The 24,660-nt window shown below is 36.0% G+C and overlaps 1 protein-coding gene across 1 annotated transcript in view; it reads left to right on the top strand.

Moving 5' to 3' along the window:
- The window catches only part of LOC138710387 (uncharacterized), a 96,147-nt gene that overhangs the window by 37,686 nt on the left and 33,801 nt on the right, over positions 1-24,660 (top strand). The window contains exon 2 of the mRNA XM_069841269.1: positions 4,310-4,413. Coding sequence (XP_069697370.1) covers positions 4,310-4,413 — 104 coding nt within the window. The remainder of the gene's footprint in view (positions 1-4,309; positions 4,414-24,660) is intronic.

Raw genomic sequence — 24,660 nt, 5'->3', positions numbered from 1 at the left:
CGGTCCCTATCCTGTGCAAGATTAATCCAGTCTCTATCATCATACCCCACCTCCCTCAGATCCATTTTAATATTATCCTCCCATCTACGTCTCGGCCTCCCTAAAGGTCTTTTTCCCTCCGGTCTCCCAACTAACATTATAGGGATACGTAACAAGCTGTTTTTTACGGTGATGGGTTGTTAGCCCTTCGCCCAACCCCCAAGCTGGAGGACCACCCCTTATCGGCTGTCCACGACTGCTTATTCAATATATTCGCAGCTACCCTCCATATCTGGAGGCCGTCTCCTCTATCCGCAACCTGAGGACGAGCCATGCCGTGGTGATAGGGACCCACAATACATGGGTTACTGATTAGACTTTATACAACACAAAATTCCAAGTTCAGCTGAAACAAGGATCAATTTAACCTCTGATCTAAGATTAAACGGTTTATAAAATCGGCCCTTAGCGTCACTAAATAACAGAGTAAATTAACAAAGCATGTAAAAGAGGAAGGAACCTTCAGTAAGTTTTGAAACGTTGGAGATGAATTCAAGCACACTGTGGTAATACCCTATAGTTCGAGTCTGGAAACAGGTTTGTATTTTCGAAATGCGATTTCTTAGAACGTTATGCAGTCGTAGAATAAAAATGACACTATAAAATAACTGTGGGTAACTAGTACAGACTATATTAAGTAACCTAAATGCAAATTTGAGCAGCAGGCTACAACGTGTGCATAATGCGTGCGTCCGTTATATTGCAATATTCGTAAGTATGATCATGTTTCCCCGTCTTCCCAAAATCTGTCTTGGCTAAAGCTAAGTGATCGACGAGCCCTGCATTCTCTTATTTCAAAATCTGCGCACCGCTACCCTAATCTATTTGGCGTCTCGTTTTCAAAATTTATCCGCTTATCATCAGCTAAGTACAAGATCTCATCATACCAATTTACTCATTATACCCTACCACAAGACATTTTTATATTCTTCATCTTATACAGTTTCATTTGCTAGAAATTGGAACTCGCTACCGTGTGTTGTAAGGGGTTGTTGGACAATAAATTCATTTAGATCAAAATTACATAAATTCTTAGTTAACAAATTAACTGCTGATGAATATTTATTACATATAAAGAAACTAACATCTGTCCATTCTTATTACTATCATTAATTTCTCTAAATAGATTTACAAATCCTCTAATGGCAATTACATTTATATTCTCATTATAGAAATATATTTTAGATTTATATATATATATATATTTTTTTTTCTCCCTGTAACATAGTTCTAGTAAGCTTATATTAAATTAATTTTCATCATTTTACTAGCCATCTCAAATCTGAAATTAATTATAATTGATTGAATTAAATTAGCTCATAAATTAAGTTACTACTTTACTTTACAGGTTTACCTAAATTTAAATAAGTATGTAGTCTACTAGTCGTTAACTTAACGAAGAATATTGCTGGAGAACCTTTTAAGTGTAGTGTAAATATTCGTAATTTAAATATGTATTGTATTGATTAAGGCTGGTTGAGTGGAAGAGAAGGCCTTATGGCCTTAACTCTGCCAGCGAAAATAAAACATTGTTATCATTATATTTCCGTTACACATACACATTTCTAATCGAAAAGCGCGTGCTTACAAATAATTCAGACAGATTACCATACAAAATGCTACATTGAAGACCAATTACAATCAAGAAATATCGCGGACGACCAAACAAAGCGCCGAAAAGACATATTCCAACAAACGTTTATGCAGAGCTCTCTAAAACCAGAACAGGTTTAAGGCCTAGCCCGTGCAGAATATGATCAACATTATTATGATAATGATATACTATCTTGCTCGCAAAAATGTCTTGCAACATACCTAACGTGACACTATTTAAAGTTTACGTGTTCCTATTCAGGCTATACGCAACCTTTGACGAATAAAGCGCGGAGTTCCGTTAATAGCAAGTAGACCCCAACAAGTTATTTAACTTTATATTGCGTAATATTTTCTTTATAATATCTTGTTTATATAAAGAGGAGTAACATAATGGGTTGGGCAGGTTGAGCGAGCAATAAGGAAACTGTGAGTGCTCCTCATTTACCGTTGAAGAGCAATTTTACATTCATTCAAGCAAGGAAGTTGTGTAATTGCGTAATATGAGAAATTACTTAATCATAAATGCGGAAAACATTAATCCTGTCTTTTAAGGATTACAACTTTATATAACGAAATTAATTACGGGTAATCTGAAATATTACCAAGATGCAAGTTTACTAATTATATTCGTACAATATAATGTTATGAGCAAAATAATAGAGATAAAAAAATTATTTAGGAAATTCGCGTTGCCCTACATCATTTTTATCATTATTCGTATTACCATAAACAATTTATTATCATTATTAGCAATGCGAAACCTATAGATCCAATCCTCTGTTATAGAATTGATGTTCCTTGATATACACATACAGAGTGTCCCATTTATCTTGTGCACATATTATAACTTTTTTGTTTGGATAGGTATTGGAATTTTTGTATTTGAGAGTTATGTTAGGACGAGGGGCTAACATGAGTGTGCAGATTTAATGCATGTAACTCCATTATGGTACAAGATACACGCGACGTCATCAATTTTTCAAATAGCACTACATAGTTCACTCATGTTATATTGATTACACACATTGAGACGAGTTCAAAAATGTATCACAATGTCACCTTGCTAATCCATAACAACAAAATGAAACAAAATCGTACTCCAATGTGATAATGTTATGCTTTGAGAGTCACAGAAGATGTTCCAAATGGTGACCATTCACGTTAATGCACATTCGAAGGCATTCTCCGAAAGACCGTATGACTGCCCGGCATGTTGCTGGCTGAATGGACACACAAGCCTGTCGAATGCGTTGCTGCCTGTTGTCTAGTGTTGTCAGGATGTTCTGGTACACACTGTCCTTTACAGTTCCTCATAGCAAGAAGTCGAGTGGCGACAGGTCCGGAGAACGTGTAGGCCACTGTACGTGGATTGTGGCGTCGACAGTTGTTGTGGTTTTTTTACATGTTAAGACAGCTAACACACAACACATGACGTGTACGGACGTCAGTCGTCTTTCGTTTTGTGTAAATTAATGCACAAAATGAATCGAGCATCACAACAAACGACACATTCTGATGGCATTGATTTTGCATTTTGTTGTTATTGATTGGGAAGGTGACAATGTTATACATTCTTGAACTCATCTCAATGTGTGTAATCAACGTAACATGAGTGAACTATGTAGTGATATTTGAAAAATTGATGACTTCACGTGTATCTTGTACCATAATGGAGTTACATGCATTAAATCCGCACACTCATGTTAGCCTTTAGTCCTAACATAACTCTCAAAAACAAAAATTCCAATACCTATTCAAACAAAAAAGTTATAATAGATGCACAAGATAAATGGGACACTCTGTATACAGGGTCTTTCCGAGGTGGTGTTACAAAGTTTCAGGGATGATGGCCCCATCTATATAATCATCACTATATAAAATAACTGAAGAAGAAATAAAAAAGACGAAGGGCACATTTATCAATTTGAAATAGGAACCATGGTCCGGAAATGACTGAGTCGAAAGTTATAAGCAAAAATATTTGTGTGGAAATGGAATTGTAAGTTGGCACCACATGCCCTCCTTCCCTTAACCTTTGGAACAGTCGTGGAAAGATGGTATAGGCCGGATGTCTCCTACGTGGGTACTTGTCCCGATACAATCTGTAAGCTTGTCTGTGTCATTTAAGTTACGTAACACAGAACTGCACGCATTGTATTCATTACCTGACATAATTATGAACATTAAATCAAAGTTTGCGGATATAGGCTACTGTGAGTTGTTTATGTGAACGGAGTATAGTATACACAGGAGACAACTAGTGCGTTATCTATATGCTCAGCCTCAAAAGTATGCTATAGTAGGAACTTCTTAGCACTAATTATGACTCATTTCCCTAAAAGTTTGAAAATGGGACTTAGATTTTTACTTACTTCGAGTCTTCTTAACAAATTTCGTCTGAAGGTCTCTTCATAGATATGTTAAATCTTCGATTCTATTTAAATTCCTGTCGTAAAATTCTGCGCGAAAGTGTTATTAATTTGAAACTGCATTAAAACCATTTCCTTTTATAATTATTATCTTCTTTAAAATTAGTGAAACTTGAATTTTCTACATAATTACCCTAGGCCTATATTTGTCTTTCAACTGTAATGTGCATTTTATATACTGCTACTTTAATAAATGTTGTTCATTCTACAGATAATTTTTCACCTTGCAAATTCCAACTCCACAGATTTGCAGAGGAAGATCAGCAATGCTATCTTCATGGCGGTGATATTGACAGTCGTTGTTTGTACTCCTGTACCAGAGTTCGAGTCTCATCAGCTGTCTAATCAGGTGAGAAGTTTGCAATTAAGAGTTTCCGCATACTTAAAGCCGTAGGATGTTTGTTTTTTAAATCAGTCTATTAAAGTGTCTGAAAAGTTCATTAAAAATTCTCCTCAATATCTCCGACGTGTTTTTACATTTTAGAAGACTTGGTAGTAAAAATCTGAATACAATACTGCATATTTGGCTTATTTGTATTTTATAAAGTTAAAGTTATGTTTTATTTAACGACGCTCGCAACTGCAGAGGTTATATCAGCGTCGCCGGATGTGCCGGAATTTTGTCTCGCAGGAGTTCTTTTACATGGCAGTAAATCTACTGACATGAGCCTGTCGCATTTAAGCACACTTAAATGCCATCGACCTGGCCCGGGATCGAACCCGCAATCTTGGGCATAGAAGGCCAGCGCTATACCAACTTGCCAACCAGGTAGACTGTATTTTATATATATTATTTTATATATTATTTTAATGTACCGAAGTACATATGATGTTTCCATGCAGAATATCAGCATGGAAACATCATATGTACTTCGGTACATTAAAATAATATATACGACGTGTAAATGACTTCGTGATTTAAGACGGCGCTTATTCCGTCGGATATCGGTCAATCAGTCACTCATATGAGTGCACCTCAGCACATGTGTGGACATTGTCCTAAGTTCATAGACAGCTATGACGTAGTGCAGAGGGAACCCAAGAGGTGGAACTTAAACTGAGACGATTCGATCCGACACCGGGATGGGAATCCGGTGTGGCTTAGTGGATAAAGCATCAGTACGTAGAGCTGAAGACCCGGGTTCAAAGCCCGGTGCCGGAGAGAATTTTTCTCCGTTCCACTACTCTTTCATCCTTATCTATATATGTTTTAAATTATAGTTTTGAAATGCAGTATACTTGATTTTTTCAGTAAATAAGATTTATTTTTAATGAGTTTATTTTGCAGGTTTGTTTAAGTTTGTATACTTATTTGGTTTTCTAGGCACATTTTGCTCGTTAGGCATCATAAGTAGGCTAATTCTCAACATCAGTAGGCCTATTTTATTACGAGTTTGTGAATAACAAAAAAAAAACATTTATTAACATACTGTTAGCTGAATTACACTGCAGGAAATAGAAACAAATTGCACTTGAACTTGGGTAGTAATAACCGCGGCCCTCGATTTCTACAGGCTGAAATCTCACATACAGTCTTTAACACTCGTTATGCCACAACAACAAACGTTCTCGGATTAGGCATTCTTCTGTTAGGAAATCTCATCTGATACAGCCAAAAGCCGCATTTACACGATGCCAGTCAATGAGACAATAGTTGGAAGACAATTGACTGGCATAAAATTATTGGCTTTGTGTGAAACTTCGGCACAACTGCCTAGCGAGTTGGCTACGTAATTGTCAAGCCAGTCTCATGGATGAATATATAATAGGATGCGAAACTTACTGAGTTCCCGTAACAAATACTAGAGGCGCTGTTGCAGAAATTGATCTTGCTGCCACCTGTTGGGAGGAGGGGCGTTATTACGTCTAGCAGCGCACCAAGTAGCGAAAAGAGTTAACTAATTACTCCATGCATTTAGCAGCGCACCTGCTGACGAAAATGTTAAACTGTGCAGAGAATATTCCCTCCCACCCTCATCGATGTTAAAAACTAACCCAATTTAAAATAAAACATTTACATTTTTATTTCTCACAGCATCTTCTACTGAAAATTCCTATCGGAACCAACAGGAAGATAAAAGAGACGATCTATTTTACACTACCCAATTAAAATATAACCAGACAGAGGCAAAAAATAAAGCAAAAGATTAGATAATTTGGATTATATTCTTTGGGTATTTATTGTACAGCGCAATGGAAAAGTCTGCAAGAACTATTTAGATAGTTCAATTTATCATATTACTATTACTTTACAATACATTCAACAACACTATTTTTACAACGTCCATAAACATCACTGTTTATACACACACGTAGTATCACTTTATGTTCACTTATTAACAACTTTCTGTCTGCCATCTTGTCTCCTCGAGCAATATCTCGAATGGATAAATAGAGAACTCTGGGTAATGTACCCAACACATAGTTCTAATGTTCACCACCTACGACGTTGGGCGTTGATCTTATTTCAGGCCCCTGCCGCCAGATGGTGCTGACCGAAGTTTCGCATGCTATTATATATTTATTCATGCCAGTCTATTATCCCCAATGGTAGATTGAAGACAGTCCAATTCCCAGCACCATCACCGGAAGCATGTAATTGGCTCGAAAACTGGCGTCATGTGAACGCGACATGCTAGTTGCTACACTGCTTTCGGGGCTAGTCTGCTTGAGTCAACCGAGAAGTAAGTTTTCTCACGTATTTTGCTGTTGTAATAATGGCCGCAAAGTGGAGTGACGCTATTAATATCAAATTTGTTAAGCCGTATAGGAGGAAGCGATGTTTGTGGAACCAGCACCACGACCTTTACAAGAACAAAAATGCTAGCGAAAAGGCATTGTCTGACATTGTTGGTGAGATGAACATTAAAGGATTGGGTGCTGTTGAGGTCAAAGCGAAAATTAGGTCTATCCGTGGCACTTTCAACATAGAGTTCGCAAAACAGCAATCCAGGACACCACAGAAGATGCATAGGCCTACTCAGTTATTTTTCGTCATCTACTGCCACGGCAATACTTTCCTCGTGTGAATAGGTCAACGTTCAACTTGATTGGCCGGTGACTGTCTCGTAACATTTTGGGAACATTTGTCCACAATTATTGTCTCGACAATTGGCCTCGTGTAAATGTGGCTTTACTGATTCATGGAAATTCTGTCTTGATTCCCCGTAAATTGAAAGCATATTTAAATACGATTAGGAAATTTTGGCATTGTCCATAATTGATTTCATTCACCTTTAGCATTCCACGAAAAGACTGGCATAAGATTTGTTACTGCCGAGGTGCAACGCAAGAACGCAGATAGATAATACAGGTCAGTGATCAGTATTCGCTTAAATGGGTAAGGGGTAAGCGGAGCCGTCCTGTGTGCCCCGTCGTGCAGCAGGAAGCAGGGCCGCCGAGAAAAGGGGGGGGCAAAAGGGGCGAGTGCATATGGACCCGTGAGCACTAAGGGCCCGTCAGATTAAGTGACTCTGATTACTTTCATTATCACGAATAATTATTATTCACAGATACATACGGGTACTATAAAATTTTGTAAGAACATTTGTTACATGAATCTGACATATTAACCAACAATAGTAGAATTAATACAAATTACCACTTCATATGTAAATATTTGACTTGCATATAATAGAATATCGGTTTCCCGCATTAACGTTCACCAACACGACAATTGATTGCCCCGGCATTTGCCTGAACTATGTTCCCGTCGCTTGTACCGAACACATTCAATTATTTATTGGCTTGTCCTTTTTAACTACTGCTGGCCCACTGCATTATAATAGTGGACTCTTCCAAACCGAAGTCGCAGGATATGTTTCCTTTTCAGTGCATTGTATGTTTCGTGCCGAAATTTTCGTCTTTCGTTGTCGTTCGTCTAGTAAATTCTGTTCATTAGTGTTACCGGTTATAGTTTAACTGCACAATGGCCAAGTACAGGCATAAGTCGGGAGCTGAGAAGCACAAGGAGAGACAGAAAAAATTGGAAGACATTAATATGGGTGCTAGACTGCGTGAAAAATATTATGAAGATATTAATAAAGAGATCAGTGATGAGCCGAAATATTTAAAATCAATTCATGCCTCTAATTTAGGGCCAACCCCACTGAAACCTATGAATCTCCTAAATAGTCTGAGGGAATTAAAACTGGATACTTTATTTCCAGATATTTGTATAACCATTACAATATTCTATATAATTCCTGTGACAATTGCTGATGCTGAAAGGTCCTTCAGCAAAATGAAGGAAATAAAAAAAATGTATTCAGATCAACAATGTGTCAAGACCGACTGTGTAACCTTGGCCTCCTTAGTCTGGACAGCGATCTTGCTAGGTCTTTAAAATTTGATGATATAATTGATGATTTTGCATCACTGAAGCCAAGGAGAGTTGTTTGTTGATGTTGGCAAGTTAGAAATTAGAGATGTTTAGGAATAATGTTTTACGAATATAATATATTGTGCTAATGTAAAGTTTTGCTAAAAGTTTTCAATGTAATAAAAGTGTATATTTTAGGTTCGTATCTGTGTATGGGATTATCTCTTATTTATTTTGCAAATAATTACTATGGTTAGAATAACTGGTAACTTGTAATTGTTACTTTTTTCAACGGGGGTCCGAGTACAGCAGGGCTGGGCACATTACGTGATTCTGAGAAATGAGCGCCGTGTGCTTTAAAGAGCTGGTCTTGCGAGCGCTGTGACGTATGCATACTGTACGTCATTCAGTGTCGGTGCATTGGTGACTCTGCAGTATGATGGCGAACTTTGAAGACGGAGCTTCCGCTCATACATTAAAGCGACCCGCTACTCCCAATGCTTTTAGTGCATCATGGGAGGGGGGGGATATTTTTCGTAGAGAGTAGTAGATTAGCAAAGTGTTTAATTTGGCATAAAACAATCCAACTGATTAAGAAGTGCAATATCCAACGATATTATTCTTTACAACACGCTATTGAATATGACAAATATGTTGGTAATGAACGCCATAAATTAATACAACTTAAAGAAAATGTTTCTCAGGTACATTATATTAGAGTATCTATTTGATATTTACATTGACTTATAAGTTATTATACATTTATTAATATATAACTTTAAATTATATGAGTAGCTTAATATCAGAGACGGACATCTGACCTCAATCGAAATTTAGATAGCTGTGGTTTGTTATACAATTTTTCATGTTCTTTCCAGTTATAGTGAAACCATATGCAAATTCAAACACTATATTTATAAAATAAATTGTGTTAAATATTACAAAGAACACTGTGAATTAAAAAATTGCCTCTAGATCTAAACTATGGAGACGACAGATGTCCGTCTTTGATATTAAGCTACTCATATAAGTATGAGTCCACACCTGTGGAGTAACGGTTAGCGCGTCTAGCCGCGAAACTAGGTGGCCCGGGTTCGATTCCCGGTTGGGGCAAGTTACCTGGTTGAGGTTTGTCCGAGGTTTTCCCTCAACCCAATATGAGCAAATGCTGGGTAACTTTCGGTGTTTGACCCCAGACTCATTTCACCGGCATTATCACCATCTCATTCAGATGCTAAATAACCTAAGCTGTTGATAAAGCGTCTAAAATAAATAAATACAAGTATTATTATATGACTACCACCGTGGTCTGTTGGTCAGCATGCTGGCTTCCAGATCAGGAGGTCCCGAGTTCGATTCCCGGGCTCGGCGCTCGGTGAATTTTTCTTGGAGAAGAAGAATTCCCTGGGTGTCTAGAGTCTGGAATTAGTGTGATTGTGACTGTGCCGGGTTAATATTAATTAACCAATCATCACAAATATAAAAAATGCATCAGGACTGTCGCTGGGCAGTAACCTGAACACACGTTTCAGCGTCACATTCTTGACAAGTAACTCCATCTGTTAGCACTAGCATCTAGTAGATGCTATAGAGTTACCAACCAAAAAAAAAGTATATATGATATATCAAAGTATAGTATATTACATTTCGTGATATACCATATTATATATATAATGAACTGTAATATTATATGATATATGATATATCATAATATTTGTATAATTTGTACAATTTGTATATTTGTATAATTTAAAATTATACGAGTATATTACTAAATGTACTGTAATAGCGTATAATGCAATATAAATATCGAATAGATACTATAATATAACATGTCTGAGAAACATTTTCTTTAAGTTGTATTAATTTATGGTCATATCATATCATATCATATCATATCATATCATATCATATCATATCATATCATATCATATCATATCATATCATATCATATCATATCATATCATATCATATCATATCATATCATATCATATCATATCATATCATATCATATCATATCATATATTATATATTAACTGGATGACAATAATGCACTTAGTGAATCGGCTATGAGAATTAGCTACAAAATTTGCCACAAAATTGCAAAGGAATTGAAAACATCCAACGAAGGTGAATTCATCAAGCGATGTTTAATTATATTGGCAGATGAACTCTGTCCACAGCAAATAGGGGAAGTGGAAGCCATACGCCTGTCTCGTAGAACCGTGGTGAGGAGATTGCAGTATGTGCGTATGGGTTATGTAAATAAGCCTAATGATTTGTTGTGTGCATAGAGCGAAGTTTATTTCATTAAATTAATAAGATTGTTATAAATTCTGTACTGTACAATGGATTGATGTAATATCCTTATAAAGTATTATGTACTGACAGACTAAATGACTAGAACAACCGTGGCTCTTGTTACATTAATGCAGGGAAGGTAGCTGTAATGCGAGTCCGCCACTGCATGAGCGTTCTGCTCTGGCTTGGAATTGAAGTGCCTTGCGGAGAGAGAGCAGCTCTGGCCGACTAAATGGAGCCGCTCTCATGCCCGGCCCTGGAGTACAGTATTGCATAGGGGCCCATAAATTCTGTCGGCGGCCCTGGCGGAAGAGATAGAGAGCATACCTGCTAGCAACTACGAATGCACCACAGTGCAGTGTGTTCTCCGCGGGTAAGAGACGCTAGCCCCAGGGTGCTCTATGCTGATGACCGCTATTACAGCCTATAGCCTACTTGCAGAGCAGTCCTTAAGTGCAGCGATGCCAGATCTTCCTGAAGGTTTCATAACACTGTAAATGCGTTTTAATCAGTTAATTTTGTACGTTATTATTACAGATGACCACGGCCTGTACTCGGGTTGACTTTGTTCTGAACCTCGCTTCAAGCGAGTAGGTTAATTTGCGACGAATCATGCAGGCTTGTAGCGCCTATAGCTCCTTATTCCAGCGGTCTAGAGTAAAGCACCCTGTATACCTAAATGGAGTAACTTACCGATATAAAGCTGTACTATTGTCAATTCAGTAGTACGGGCAGTAACATGTAAGCCAACTATGGGGAAAAATGGCTCTGAAGGGCCACTGCACTCAAAGCCTCTTTATCTCACTCCACCGACCCTCTCCTCCGCCTGGTGCTTCGTAGACACGCTTCATTCAGTGGCGGGTATGGCTTCGATAATATGTGGGTTTAAAATTGCGCTAATAAACCGCTTCAATATTAAACGCCACTTCGATCGGAAGCATAAAGCGGACTTTGGTGAGCTTGCAAGTATTTATTTACAATTTTAAAAGCTATTTTTCGTAATATTTGTGAAAAGATACAAATCAAGATATGTTTATGGTATTTTCAGGATTTAGTTACCTATTATTTTATTAAGTACCTATCTGGAACTGAACTTATTTAATTAAAACTTTGAGTGCATATTAGGCCTACTTCATGCGTTCTCTTTCCAAGAAAGATTTTCAGAAGTAACCGCAATGGACAAGGAGATGTGTCTGTTCAATAATCCATTTGTATTTACCCAAGCAGCAGAGCCACTATGGAGATGCCAAAGAGCACGCCACTAAAGTGTTTAGAAAAAAATGTATTAGATCTCTTTAAATACCTACCAGAGGAGTAATTCCCTAATCTGCGCACATTTACAATGTGTATTGTATTTATGTTTGGCTCAACTTATTGTTGTGAGCTGTTTTTCTTTTCAAAATGAATATGACCAAAAGTATCTCCAGGTCTAGGATCACAGATATGCATTAATTTCAGTATTACGGTTGAGTTGTACTTTAGAGCCAAATATGTACTTTTTAGTTAATAACAAGAAACTCCGAGGGCCATCAATAACAAAAAAAATATATATATATTAAAAACTAGCAGTATAGGTCTACAGTAGTAGCCTATTTCATTCATTCATATCTCATATATTTTGTTTAATATATTTGAAGTTAAACGACAATGGAGCTTACTTTAGTGTTTTTAAAAATAAATAATTGATTTTGTTGATCATTATATTGTGTTCAATATGTTTTCAAGTTAAATGAAAATGGAGATTAGTTATTTTATTGGTTTTAAAGAGAACAATTTATTATGTTGATTATTATATTGTTTAATATATTGTACAGTTAAATAACAATGGAGCTTTGCTTTTTTCTTTATTGTTTTTAAAGAAGAAACCATTTATTATGTCGATCACAAGGCAGTTCAAGAATTTTTCTTGCACATGATAAAGGAATAGTTATACAATTGAAAAATATATAATTTGCCTAATGACAGTAGGTGGCCGTCATAATTATTGTATGATACGTGTACTTCATAGGAACGAAAGACTATGAAGATTTTGAAACAAGAAATAACAGCGGAGAAATTACTGATGCGCAAGGTGTGTCGAATCCACCACTGCAATTGACTTAGCAAAACAACTGCGTTATCCCTCGCCTGCCAATAGAACGAATGTGGGGTGAGTAGGAACGTTCTCTCCCCACTTTGCTGATAGTCCCCATAGCTGATGTAAACAATCTACTCTTTCTTTACAGTAACCTACTCTATAAAAGAGTACCTTACGTACTGTAAATTCAATCTTCACTTCTGCACGACCTGCACAGATAAAATTACTCAGACATGCAATTTACTGTCCGTCCAAGTGGTTATATCGCAGGATCGTAAAAAGGAAGGAAATCACGTGACAGTTAATTACTTAACGAGGCTCTTTTATTAAAGTTATTTTAAAAATTCGATGAATTAAAATGTGTCTCAGTGAAACGTACAGCAGAGTCCGTATAGGTAAATTTCTGTCAGATGCGTTTCCAATTCACTGTGGGCTAAAGCAAGGAGATGCACTATCACCTTTACTTTTTAACTTTGCTCTAGAGTATGTCATTAGGAAAGTCCAGGATAACAGAGAGGGTTTGGAATTGAACGGGTTACATCAGCTGCTTGTCTGTGCGGATGGCGTGAATATCTTAGGAGAAAATCCTCAAACGATTAGGGAAAACGTGGGGATTTTACTGGAAGCAAGTAAAGAGATAGGTTTGGAAGTAAATCCCGAAAAGACAAAGTATATGTTTATGTCTCGTGACGAGAATATTGTACGAAGTGGAAATATAAAAATTGGAAATTTATCTTTCGAAGAGGTGGAGAAGTTCAAATATCTTGGAGCAACAGTAACAAATATAAATGATACTCGGGAGGAAATTAAACACAGAATAAATATGGCAAATGCCTGTTATTATTCGGTTGAGAAGTTTTATCATCCAGTCTGCTGTCAAAAAATCTGAAAGTAAGAATTTGTAAAACAGTTATTTTACCGGTTATTCTTTATGGTTGTGAAACTTGGACTCTCACTTTGAGAGAGGAACATAGGTTAAGGGTGTTTGAGAATAAGGTGCTTGGGAAAATATTTGGGGCTAAGAGGAATGAAGTTACAGGAGAATGGAGAAAGTAACACAACACAGAACTGCACGCATTGTATTCTTCAACTGACATAATTAGAAACATGAAATCCAGACGTTTGAGATGGGCAGGGCATGTAGGAAGTATGGGCGAATCCAGAAATGCATATAGAGTGTTAGTTGGGAGACCGGAGGGAAAAAGACCTTTAGGGAGGCCGAGACGTAGATGGGAAGATAATATTAAAATGGATTTGAGGGAGGTGGGATATGATGATAGAGAATGGATCAATCTTGCTCAGGATAGGGACCAATGGCGGGCTTATGTGAGGGCGGCAATGAACCTCCGGGTTCCTTAAAAGCCAGTAAGTAAGTAAGGACGTGAAGATTTTTGCAAACTTTTGTAATCTCCTTCAAAATTATTTTCAGTACATTATCTCCAAAACCTTCACGACAGTTTCTCTGCAAATTCTTAAATCAAAGTGTTCGACTGTGAATGAGTGAAGGAAATGAAACTGAAAGATTGATAAAGTAAATGACTGTAATAAGAGAATTTGTGCAATGTTGGTTGGTTGGGTAATTGGTTAACTACCAATGTCAGCAAAAATGTTTTTCTTAGGAAAAAATAAAGTGCAACGGAGATGCCCGATGTTATGGTAAGGAGATCCGGGCCCTCAGCGTCTTCGTTCTTCTTTTATAGAAAAAAGTCTGTTTTGGAAAACTAAAAAAAAAAATACTTTTTTTTTTTTTTTTGCTGGGCGGTAAAGGGTTGTCCTTTGCACCACAGATAGAAACTACGACATTGCCTTTTCTCAACTGGTTTCTGGAATTAAATGATACCCACTTTTAATTTTTATTCTTCGTAATTACATGTCTGGAAGCGTTATTAAGGTAAGCTGTACTTAGGATTTTTCGGATAAAAATTCATTGCCCTTGAACTGAATTGAAAGAAAGAAATCTTCAGAGTTTTTATAGTTACGTAACTTATATTGCAATGGATGGCAGTACTAAAAATACAGGTATGACATTGACCATGAAATGAATAATGAAGCCAATGATATTGCTATTGTGAAGCTAGCCATGACAGATCTAAATACAGACATCCCGGTCATGGATATGATATGCTGGAACATTAATTTGTAATTGCAAACAAAGGTCGATTTATTCATTTGTATGTATGTACTGTACATATATAATTAACGATACAGACATGTTCTCCTAAGTTAGACACTTGGGACAATAATGTTTGAGACAATGCATATGTATTATTTTGATAAGAATTTGTTGCTTACAATTCGTGTCAGTTAGACGTAATACATTTTTTATTACATTACCAAGAAAAATAACAACTCTAAGTATTTTATGAAATACACATTAAGGTCCTATATGTACGGTTCCTGATTTCTAATACGAGTACAGTGAAACTTCTCCTTACGGACACCTCCAAGATAAGGACAATCCTCATATACGGACAGATTTTTATATCCCAACTGAAATAATATAGAATTAATGATAAATTTAACTATCGTTTACGGACACTCTCAGACACGGACAACTGTTTTACAGTCCTAAAGCTTGCTTTATGTCCTGTCTGCGGACAGAACTTGGATTTCAAGACTAACGTGTTACAAAAATGGAAAATTTATTACAGAAATTCCTTAAATGAAAGAAGACAATAAGGGTCTCGTAAGCTACCACTAGCCCAGCCGGCTACCCCTTGTTAGCTGGAAGTGGGTGGATAAACAAAGTCATATTTAACCTGTCTGATGAGTCCAAGATTTCCGCGATCATGATATTGCATTCGATAGGGTTAGTAGGATTATTCTCTTCACTTCAATCAGTTGTTCTGTTCGAGAGACATGGCACCTGAATGTAAAGGTTAAGTTGAAACTGTAAATTACAGTACTGCATAACTGTAGACCTAGAATAAAACTGCATGGCACAGTACTGTATTTTCCTTTTTCGGTCTTATCTACTGTAGTTCAAATTTGCAAAGAATTTACTGTAATATACTGTATTTAGAATTAAACTACAATAATACATTTAATTTAAAGCGTGAAGGGATACATAATGCATGTTACAAATTTACTGTTAGTTTGGGGAGCCTCCCTCCCAATAAAGGACACCTCCCAGAGTCGGACAGATTGTTACGTCCCTTCGATGTCCGTAAATGAGAGGTTTCACTGTATACAACAGGTATGCTCAAAATTGTAAAAGCACCGATTACACGGATGATGCTGCACTGCATAACACACACTGTGTACGGACTGGGCTCCGCAACTACATTGCAGCACCGCCCGTGCCATAGCTCTCACTGTCTTACAAATATGGATAATAAACTGAATTTGAACAAGGAAAGAATATACACTGTAATATTCAGTTATTACATTATTTATTATATTTAATATAGTTATGATATTATTATATCACAGATAATGTTATTTTCATATTGCACCATACATTGCGGTCTATTCAACATGTGGATACTTTTCTGCAAGTAATCTGAAATCTATTACTAACGAATTTACTCAATGCGCAGCTGAATCAAAAGATGCTCATCTGTTAATCGGGATCTGTTTGGATTTAGCAACTTTCATTCTCGAAAATACAGTAATTCTTCGCACACGTATGTCGAGGTAAAGGTAGCTAACATAGTGGCAGAGAATAAGCTCATCTTGGGATATTTCGTTTTGTTAATTTTTTAATACTTCTATGCTTGTCAAGTCATATTCTCTCTATTTAGTTCTGAATTCTACGTTACTTTGTAAATCAATTAACTCGTCCTGGAACTGCACTCTCACGGATTGTACTAAATTTACTATTAAAGGATTAACAAAAAGATTAATATCACTTTCCATACGTCTAAAATCACTAAATCTATATTCTGTGAATTCAAATCTGAGTTGTTCCCAGTATACAGAGATATAATTAACTATATTTTGTTCAGGCACCATACATCTCTTTACAAGTTCACCATCCGTGAAGGGTTTTAGCGCCTTAGCTAATTCCCAACATACTACCTAACTTGCTCCTAAACATAGACTCTGAATTGACCGACTCTCTGGCCTTTCATGAAGTGCTTTCAATTCTTGAAACTGTAGTGCCTCTGAAAAATTATTTTATCATAACATGTAGGCTACTTCTGTTGGAATAAAATCACCAAAATAATAATAATAATAATAATAATAATAATAATAATAATAATAATAATAATAATAATAATAACAACGTTGGTATATGAATACATATTACAGAAAACAGGTTCCCTTTCACTTCGGCATGTTCTGGATGGCAGAGCGTATAATGTCTTTTTATGTTGCTCAGTAATATTCCTGACAGTACTTTACAACATAGTAAAGACATTACCGAACGCAAAACAATTAATAGCCTTTCTCCCACACTGTACGGAATGATCATTTGCTTACAAAAGGTTTTGACTGTGTCATTCTCCCGCACTGTTCGTACTTTACTAAGTACTTGAACTGCCTTCTGCAGTCATCTGTCGAGCTTCGAACGAGGAACAGCACGCTCTACATTGGAAGGTTGTGATTACAGAACGTAATCGGGAGTCAGAGAATGAGCATACCTGGTATACAACTTACACGTTAAATAAAAGGGTCAGAATATCAAATATTACGAAATCCATTATGAAAAAAACCATTCGATCTAAGATAAAGATATATTTATTGAAATTTATGAAATAATATTAAATATCCATGCAACGGAAAACCACGCTCCCAGAGACTGTCTGTGATGTTGTTTAGGACAATATCTTTAGATGTGCAAGAAATGTAACAATATTAATCTAAAAGCACATTCGAATTTTCTCCCACAACCGGTTTTGTTAACATTATGTATTAGTCATAGTGACATAAAAGAAATTGAAGTCTTAAAAAAATTGAACTCAATAAAAAAATGTTTAGTCGCTATGACTATCTGGCTCTCGGGATTTGTTTGAACTTTTACAATAAGTAATATGCATCTAGATACTTTTGATCTAGGCGTAATTATATGTTGAAATTGACAATGTCAATTATTTAAAAATACTTAAATCTCACCTACAAACTTGAAATAAAACAAATAATACTAACTGTGCACTTTATGATTCACTACACGTTACAATAAATGACTGCAAATATTTTATGTTTCAAATGAAAAATTTCTTCTTCGTTCTGATGAAATACTTGTTCTTTCTTAATGAAGTGCTTCCTACCAAATTTTTCTACAGGGACATCATTTTATTTTTACTCGCATTTTAATTGTACCTGCATTTCTGAATGTACTTCACTCCCACCCCTTCACTAATGTCCTTGCTCCCGTCAGACACACAAACTTACGGCAGCTGTTGCATTCGAAGTTTTCAAGCAGTGAAGTAAACACTGCAGTGTATAGTGTGTTTCATAAATATGATTGCGTTTTCTATAGAAGAAAGAACCTATATTAATAATATCGTACTAAAAAATTATATTCAAGAAACGATCAATTCAATTTCAGAGAATATGCTTCAAAATGTTTTTAATAATATGCGTACTGAATTGAAGCCTGCATTGTAATGAACAGCAACCATTTTCAGCAACTTGTTTAAAAATTCAGATTAGCTTTTTTTGAATTGAGGTGGCTAGAAGCAAAGGAATGCTAGTGCCATTTGTAATAACATGAGTTAAGTGCATCCAGTGTAAGCAAAAGTATCTAAAATTTTAGTGGCAAAGGGATATTTTAATCTCATCACACATTAAAATTTAAACAAAAATTTCACCGATTTTACGAAACCTTAAATATTTGAACCCCATTTTCTCAAAAGTAACTTAAGTGCACTTACAGCCCTTTACTTATGGCCCCCTCAATTCAAATGCACTCTCTATATTGTATGTTAACACCAATAATTAATATGCTAAGTAAAGTAGACATTACATAACGAACATAGCCGCCTGAAAAGTTGAGTTAAAAAAAAATGTTACTACTCTACTGTATTTTGATAAATTCCGTAAAAGTGATGATCAAACTGAAAATCGTAATATCGTATTTCCCTACAACATAAATGGATACACTACTTTTCTCTCCTCCTATACCTAGTAAAATGATTTGTTTATATATTGCAATAGTAACATCAAACTCCTGTAATGGAAGGGGGCAATAATGTTTCCGAGTATAGCCAGGTTAATGTTAAAAATGTTGGTAAAAATAAAGTGATATCCCTGTACTATTAAAGCACTGATCTATCTTCTCCTATCTTGTTTTCTTTCTGCATGTTCACTGAACAGAAAATCTGAACTGTGTAAGGTTGAATGTCGCCGAGCTGTGGTCCATACATACAGTAAATTACCTACGCTGTCGCGGATTGCTTGAAGGCTCTAGGTAGTCAAACGCAGGAGTTTAATATTACAAATTACATAATGAAATTTTACTTAAGAATTACCGGATACAGACTACTATACTGGATAATGAAATAGGTGATGACATATATGATAAATTAAAAATTAAATCCATAGAAGACAAACTGTCAAGGTACAGGGAGTATAAGTTGGTTACAGCGTGTAGCTTAGATGGGTACATAATAATTCCGAAAAATACTAAATTATCAAGCAAATGGTAGGAAACAATCGAGGAAATATCTCAATTGCCGTTTAGGTAACTACGTTGAAAGCAATCGTACCAAAGAGTCACTCAGGTTGGTGACTGCATAATGACAAACTTACATAGGCCTAAGTCAATATGAAAATTATATTATATATATATATATATATATATATATATATATATATATATATATATACAGTATACGAGAAGAAATCCAAGCTATCAATAATGTGGAACTTCAGAGTGGTGTTCATTTGTTCATCAGAAGATGTAAGTTGTGTGTTGCTGCAAACGGGGGCCATTTTCAGCAACGACTGTGAGCATGGTAAGTCCAAATTATTGAACATTTATTGTTAGTACTGTTCTGTATTGGAGAAGCGCCGGAGAAATGGTTATGCGCCCGGCGGAAACCACGCAGGTCGCGGCCGATAATAATAGTTCTATAGAAATTAGGAGAAAATACCTACGAAATCCACTTTCACATAATGCAGGGTATGCTTACACAGGCTGAAAATGTACTTATTAGAAGTCGTCGTCAAGAGCAACATCAACATAACAAACAACAGTCTTTTATTTCCTGTACGTACTCCTGATTCCCAAGCTACCCTAAAATGATTAGACTGCAATTTTCAATGACATACCCTCGTAAATCTCTGTTATTGCCTTGCAGCGTGTGTGATAATCCTTAACGTTTAATTTTTATACATAGAATATTTATCCCATTTTACAGCATATTTTTACATTTATTATATCATAAATTAATTTTTAAGCTTTCTTTCTAAATTTTTATGTTCATTCTCATACTATTACTTGGAATTTACGGAAACTATTTCGTTTATATGTCGTCAATTCATTTTCTATCAATGAAGTGTAATGAAATTTTGAATTCCAACCAATCACAGTCAAACATCGCGATAATTTTTTGCAGCTAGATTTATCGCTATCAATTTATCGCATGGTCGTTCTTTTGTTTAGTCAGTGTCGCCAACTGTTTCCCCTTAAATTGATGGGCATGAATCCATTAAGATGCATATACACGGTTAAACAGTTCTTTCAACTTTACGCATTCAAGCAATGAATGCAAGGTTGATTGCTAATATTAATTAATATATTTACGCAGTGAAGACGATGTTCAAAACGGCGCACCATGTAGACACAATATCTACATGCATATTAATTGAACGTACAAATCATTTCAATATTCTTCCCAGACTGCCTGCATACATGCATGGAAAATTGAACTGTGTAGATGCAGCTTCAGTCCCGTTACACACTACAGCGAGAATGCGTTTGTCGATCTATGGAAAATGCTTTCATGTAACACAGACCAACGGTTGAAATGAGGCACAGCTGACACATGGTCCCGCGCCCACAGGTAACTAACCTAATTGTAACCTATAAAATCTGAATTACGTAAATGAAATTAAACAAATAATAGAAAGTAAAATGTTCAAATTTATGTAACATCAGCAAATATCAAACCCATATATACAATGTCTTTGATCAAACTGCCTTCCGTATGGCGTAATAAAATACGTATTTTAATTATCTATACAAAGATGGCTTCACTGTTTAGCAACATATGTCTCTCTGTAATGTGAATACATAAGCATTGCTATATAACTGTTTCCACACAATATTACATAGTTCTTAGTTCTCGGTGTAGTGTGTAATGTAATGACGAAGTACTAAATAAAGTGTGAAATTCTACTTCCACATCTTCATCTTCTAACTCCATGTCCATTAGAGGCTATCTGGAAGAAATTACACTCCTTCATTCAGATTTGATAACTGTGTTTTCAATAATTTTTTATTAAATTAATGTATTAATCAGGTTATTTGTAATTATATTATAAAATGTTTAAATTATAGCCTATTATGATTTCAGCAGATAATGAAAACGTATTTCTGTTATAATAATAAGAGAAAAGTGCAGTATATGTAATTAACATTGTTAAAGCTGTATTTCGTTTTTCGCAATTGGCATTACTGAATAACATTCAATTTCTTTATTGCAGTAGGGGAAACCTGGGCAAAGCGGATAAACTAAGAATAAACAATGCCACAGGCTATATTTTGGTGTTCCCGAAACAAAAACTTCATGACTTTGGTTGTGACACATGTTGTCCACATATATAAAAAAACAGCAAATCGTTTCTCGTACCTACGGAGAGTGATATGATTTGAGAAAGAAAATATAGTTAATTATTCGCTTTGCCCGGGTACACGGGCAAAGCGAATAATTAACCCGGACAAAGTGAATATCCCTATAACATTTTCACATTTCTATTTAATTTTTACTCACTTACTTACTTACTTACTTACAAATGGCTTTTAAGGAACCCGAAGGTTCATTGCCGCCCTCACATAAGCCCGCCATCGGTCCCTATCCTGTGCAAGATTAATCCAGTCTCTATCATCATACCCCACCTCCCTCAAATCCATTTTAATATTATCCTCCCATCTACGTCTCGGCCTCCCTAAAGGTCTTTTTCCCTCCGGTGTCCCAACTAACACTCTATATGCATTTCTGGATTCGCCTATACCTGCTACATGCCCTTCCCATCTCAAACGTCTGGATTTAATGTTCCTAATTATGTCAGGTGAAGAATACAATGCGTGCAGTTCTGTGTTGTGTAACTTTCTCCATTCTCCTGTAACTTCATCCCTCTTAGCCCCAATTATATTCCTAAGCACCTTATTCTCAAACACCCTTAACCTATGTTCCTCTCTCAGAGTGAGAGTCCAAGTTTCACAACCATAAAGAACAACCGCTAATATAACTGTTTTATAAATTCTAACTTTCAGATTTTTGGACAGCAGACTGGATGATAAGAGCTTCTCAACCGAATAATAACACGCATTTCCCATATTTATTCTGCGTTTAATTTCCTCCCGAGTGTCATTTATATTTGTTACTGTTGCTCCAAGATATTTGAATTTTTCCACCTCTTCGAAGGATAAATCTCCAATTTTTATATTTCCATTTCGTACAATATTCTGGTCACGAGACATAATCATATACTTTGTCTTTTCAGGATTTACTTCCAAACCGATCGCTTTACTTGCTTCAAGTAAAATTTCCGTGTTTTCCCTAATCGTTTGTGTATTTTCTCCTAACATATTCACGTCATCCGCATAGACAAGAAGTTGATGTAACCCGTTCAATTCCAAACCTTGCCTGTTATCCTGAACTTTCCTAATGGCATATTCTAGCGCGAAGTTAAAAAGTAAAGGTGATAGTGCATCTCCCTGCTTTAGCCCGCAGTGAATTGGAAAAGCATCAGATAGAAACTGACCTATACGGACTCTGCTGTATGTTTCACTGAGACACATTTTAATTAATCGAACTAGTTTCTTGGGAATACCAAATTCAATAAGAATATCATATAATACTTCCCTCTTAACCGAGTCATATGCCTTTTTGAAATCTATGAATAACTGATGTACTGTACCCTTATACTCCCATTTTTTCTCCATTATCTGTCGAATACAAAAAATCTGATCAATTGTCGTTCTATTACGCCGAAAACCGTACTGATGATCCCCAATAATTTCATCTACTTACGGAGTTAATCTTCTCAAAAGAATATTGGACAAAATTTTGTACGACGTGAACATAAGTGATATTCCTCGAAAGTTATCACAATTGGTTTTGTCCCCCTTTTTAAAAATAGGTACAATTATGGACTCCTTCCATTGTTCTGGTACAATTTCCTTTTCCCAAATAGCAAGTACAAGTTTATAAATTTCGCTATATAATACACTTCCACCCTCTTGTATTAATTCTGCTGGAATTTGATCGATACCTGGAGACTTGTACTTTTTCAGATTTTCTATCGCAATTTCGACTTCTGAAAGCGTGGGTTCGGGTATAAATGGCTCAGCAGTTTGTATTTCAATTTCGTCCCGATCATTTCTATTTGGCCTATGTACATTTAGTAGTTGCACAAAATAGTTTTTCCATCTGTTTAGGATTGATGGGGAGTCTGCAAGCAAGTCACCATTCTCATCCTTGATCACGTTTACCCTTGGCTGATATCCTTTCTTAAATTCCTTTATACCCTTATATAAATCTCGAATCTTTTTGTTCTTACTATTTGTTTCTATCTCATTCAGTTTTTCCTTCAAGTAACCTCTCTTTTTATTCCTAAGTGTACGACTTGCTTCCCGTCTTTCCTTGAAATAATTATCTCTCTTCTCCTCAACTGGATCCTGTAAGAATTTCAATTTTGCCTGTTTCCTTCTTTCTACTACCATGCAACAATCTTCATCAAACCACGGTTTCTTTTTCTTAGTTTCATAATAACCTATGCTCTGCCCAGCTGCAATTTTTATACTATCTCTGATATTTTCCCACACGCTATTAACATCTAATTCTTTCTCAACCTCGTCGGAACTTTCTAAAGTGGCAAACCCATTCGAAATTTCGACCTGATAATTTTGCTTAGCTTCCTCGTCCTTTAATTTCAAAATATTGAATTTAGTAATATTAACTTGTTGCTCAACTCGCTTGGCTACTGATAATCTTTCTCTTAATTCTCCAATCACCAAATAATGGTCAGAATTACAGTCTGCACCCCTGAAAGTTCGAATATCTACTATACTAGTATGTCTCCGTTTATCTATCAAGATGTGATCTATTTGGTTGTGTGTCAATCCATGTGGAGAAGTCCAAATATATTTATGTATATCCTTATGGGGGAATGTACTTTTGACAATTAAATTTTTCGATGTGGCAAAGTTGACTAATCTAACTCCAGTGTCACTACTAATTGCGTGTAGGCTCTCTTTTCCAATAGTTGGTCTAAAAATATCCTCCCGTCCTACTTTAGCATTGAAATCCCCCAATAAAATTTTCATGTGATATCTAGGGAACTGATCAAAAGTATGGTCCAATTCCTCATAGAAGCTATTCTTTATATGGTCGTCTTTCTCTTCTGTAGGGGCGTGAGCATTTATAACTATGATGTCGCACCATCTACCCTTAAGTACTAAATATGATAACCTGTCACTGATAAATTCGACCTTTTTCACTGCTGATTTTATTCTTTTATGAACAAAGAATCCTGTTCCTAATTGGTGATTATTGTTTCCTTCCCCATAATACAACAAGTAATCTCCTATTTGTGATATGCCATTCCCATCTAACCTAACCTCTTGTACTCCCACGAAGTCTATTCTATATCTAGCTAGTTCTTTTGCTACTAATGTTACCCCTCCTGTTCTATAAAGACTAGTTACGTTCCAAGTGCCAAATCTCAAAACCTTATTCCTTTGCTGTGGTCGTGCCAGAGAATCAGTCCTATTCCGAGGCTTA

The sequence above is a fragment of the Periplaneta americana genome, chromosome 12 (assembly GCF_040183065.1).
Source record: "Periplaneta americana isolate PAMFEO1 chromosome 12, P.americana_PAMFEO1_priV1, whole genome shotgun sequence".
Lineage (NCBI taxonomy): Eukaryota > Metazoa > Arthropoda > Insecta > Blattodea > Blattidae > Periplaneta > Periplaneta americana.
The sequence above is the reverse complement of the archived record's forward strand: the minus strand, read 5'-3'. Positions and strand labels throughout refer to the sequence as shown.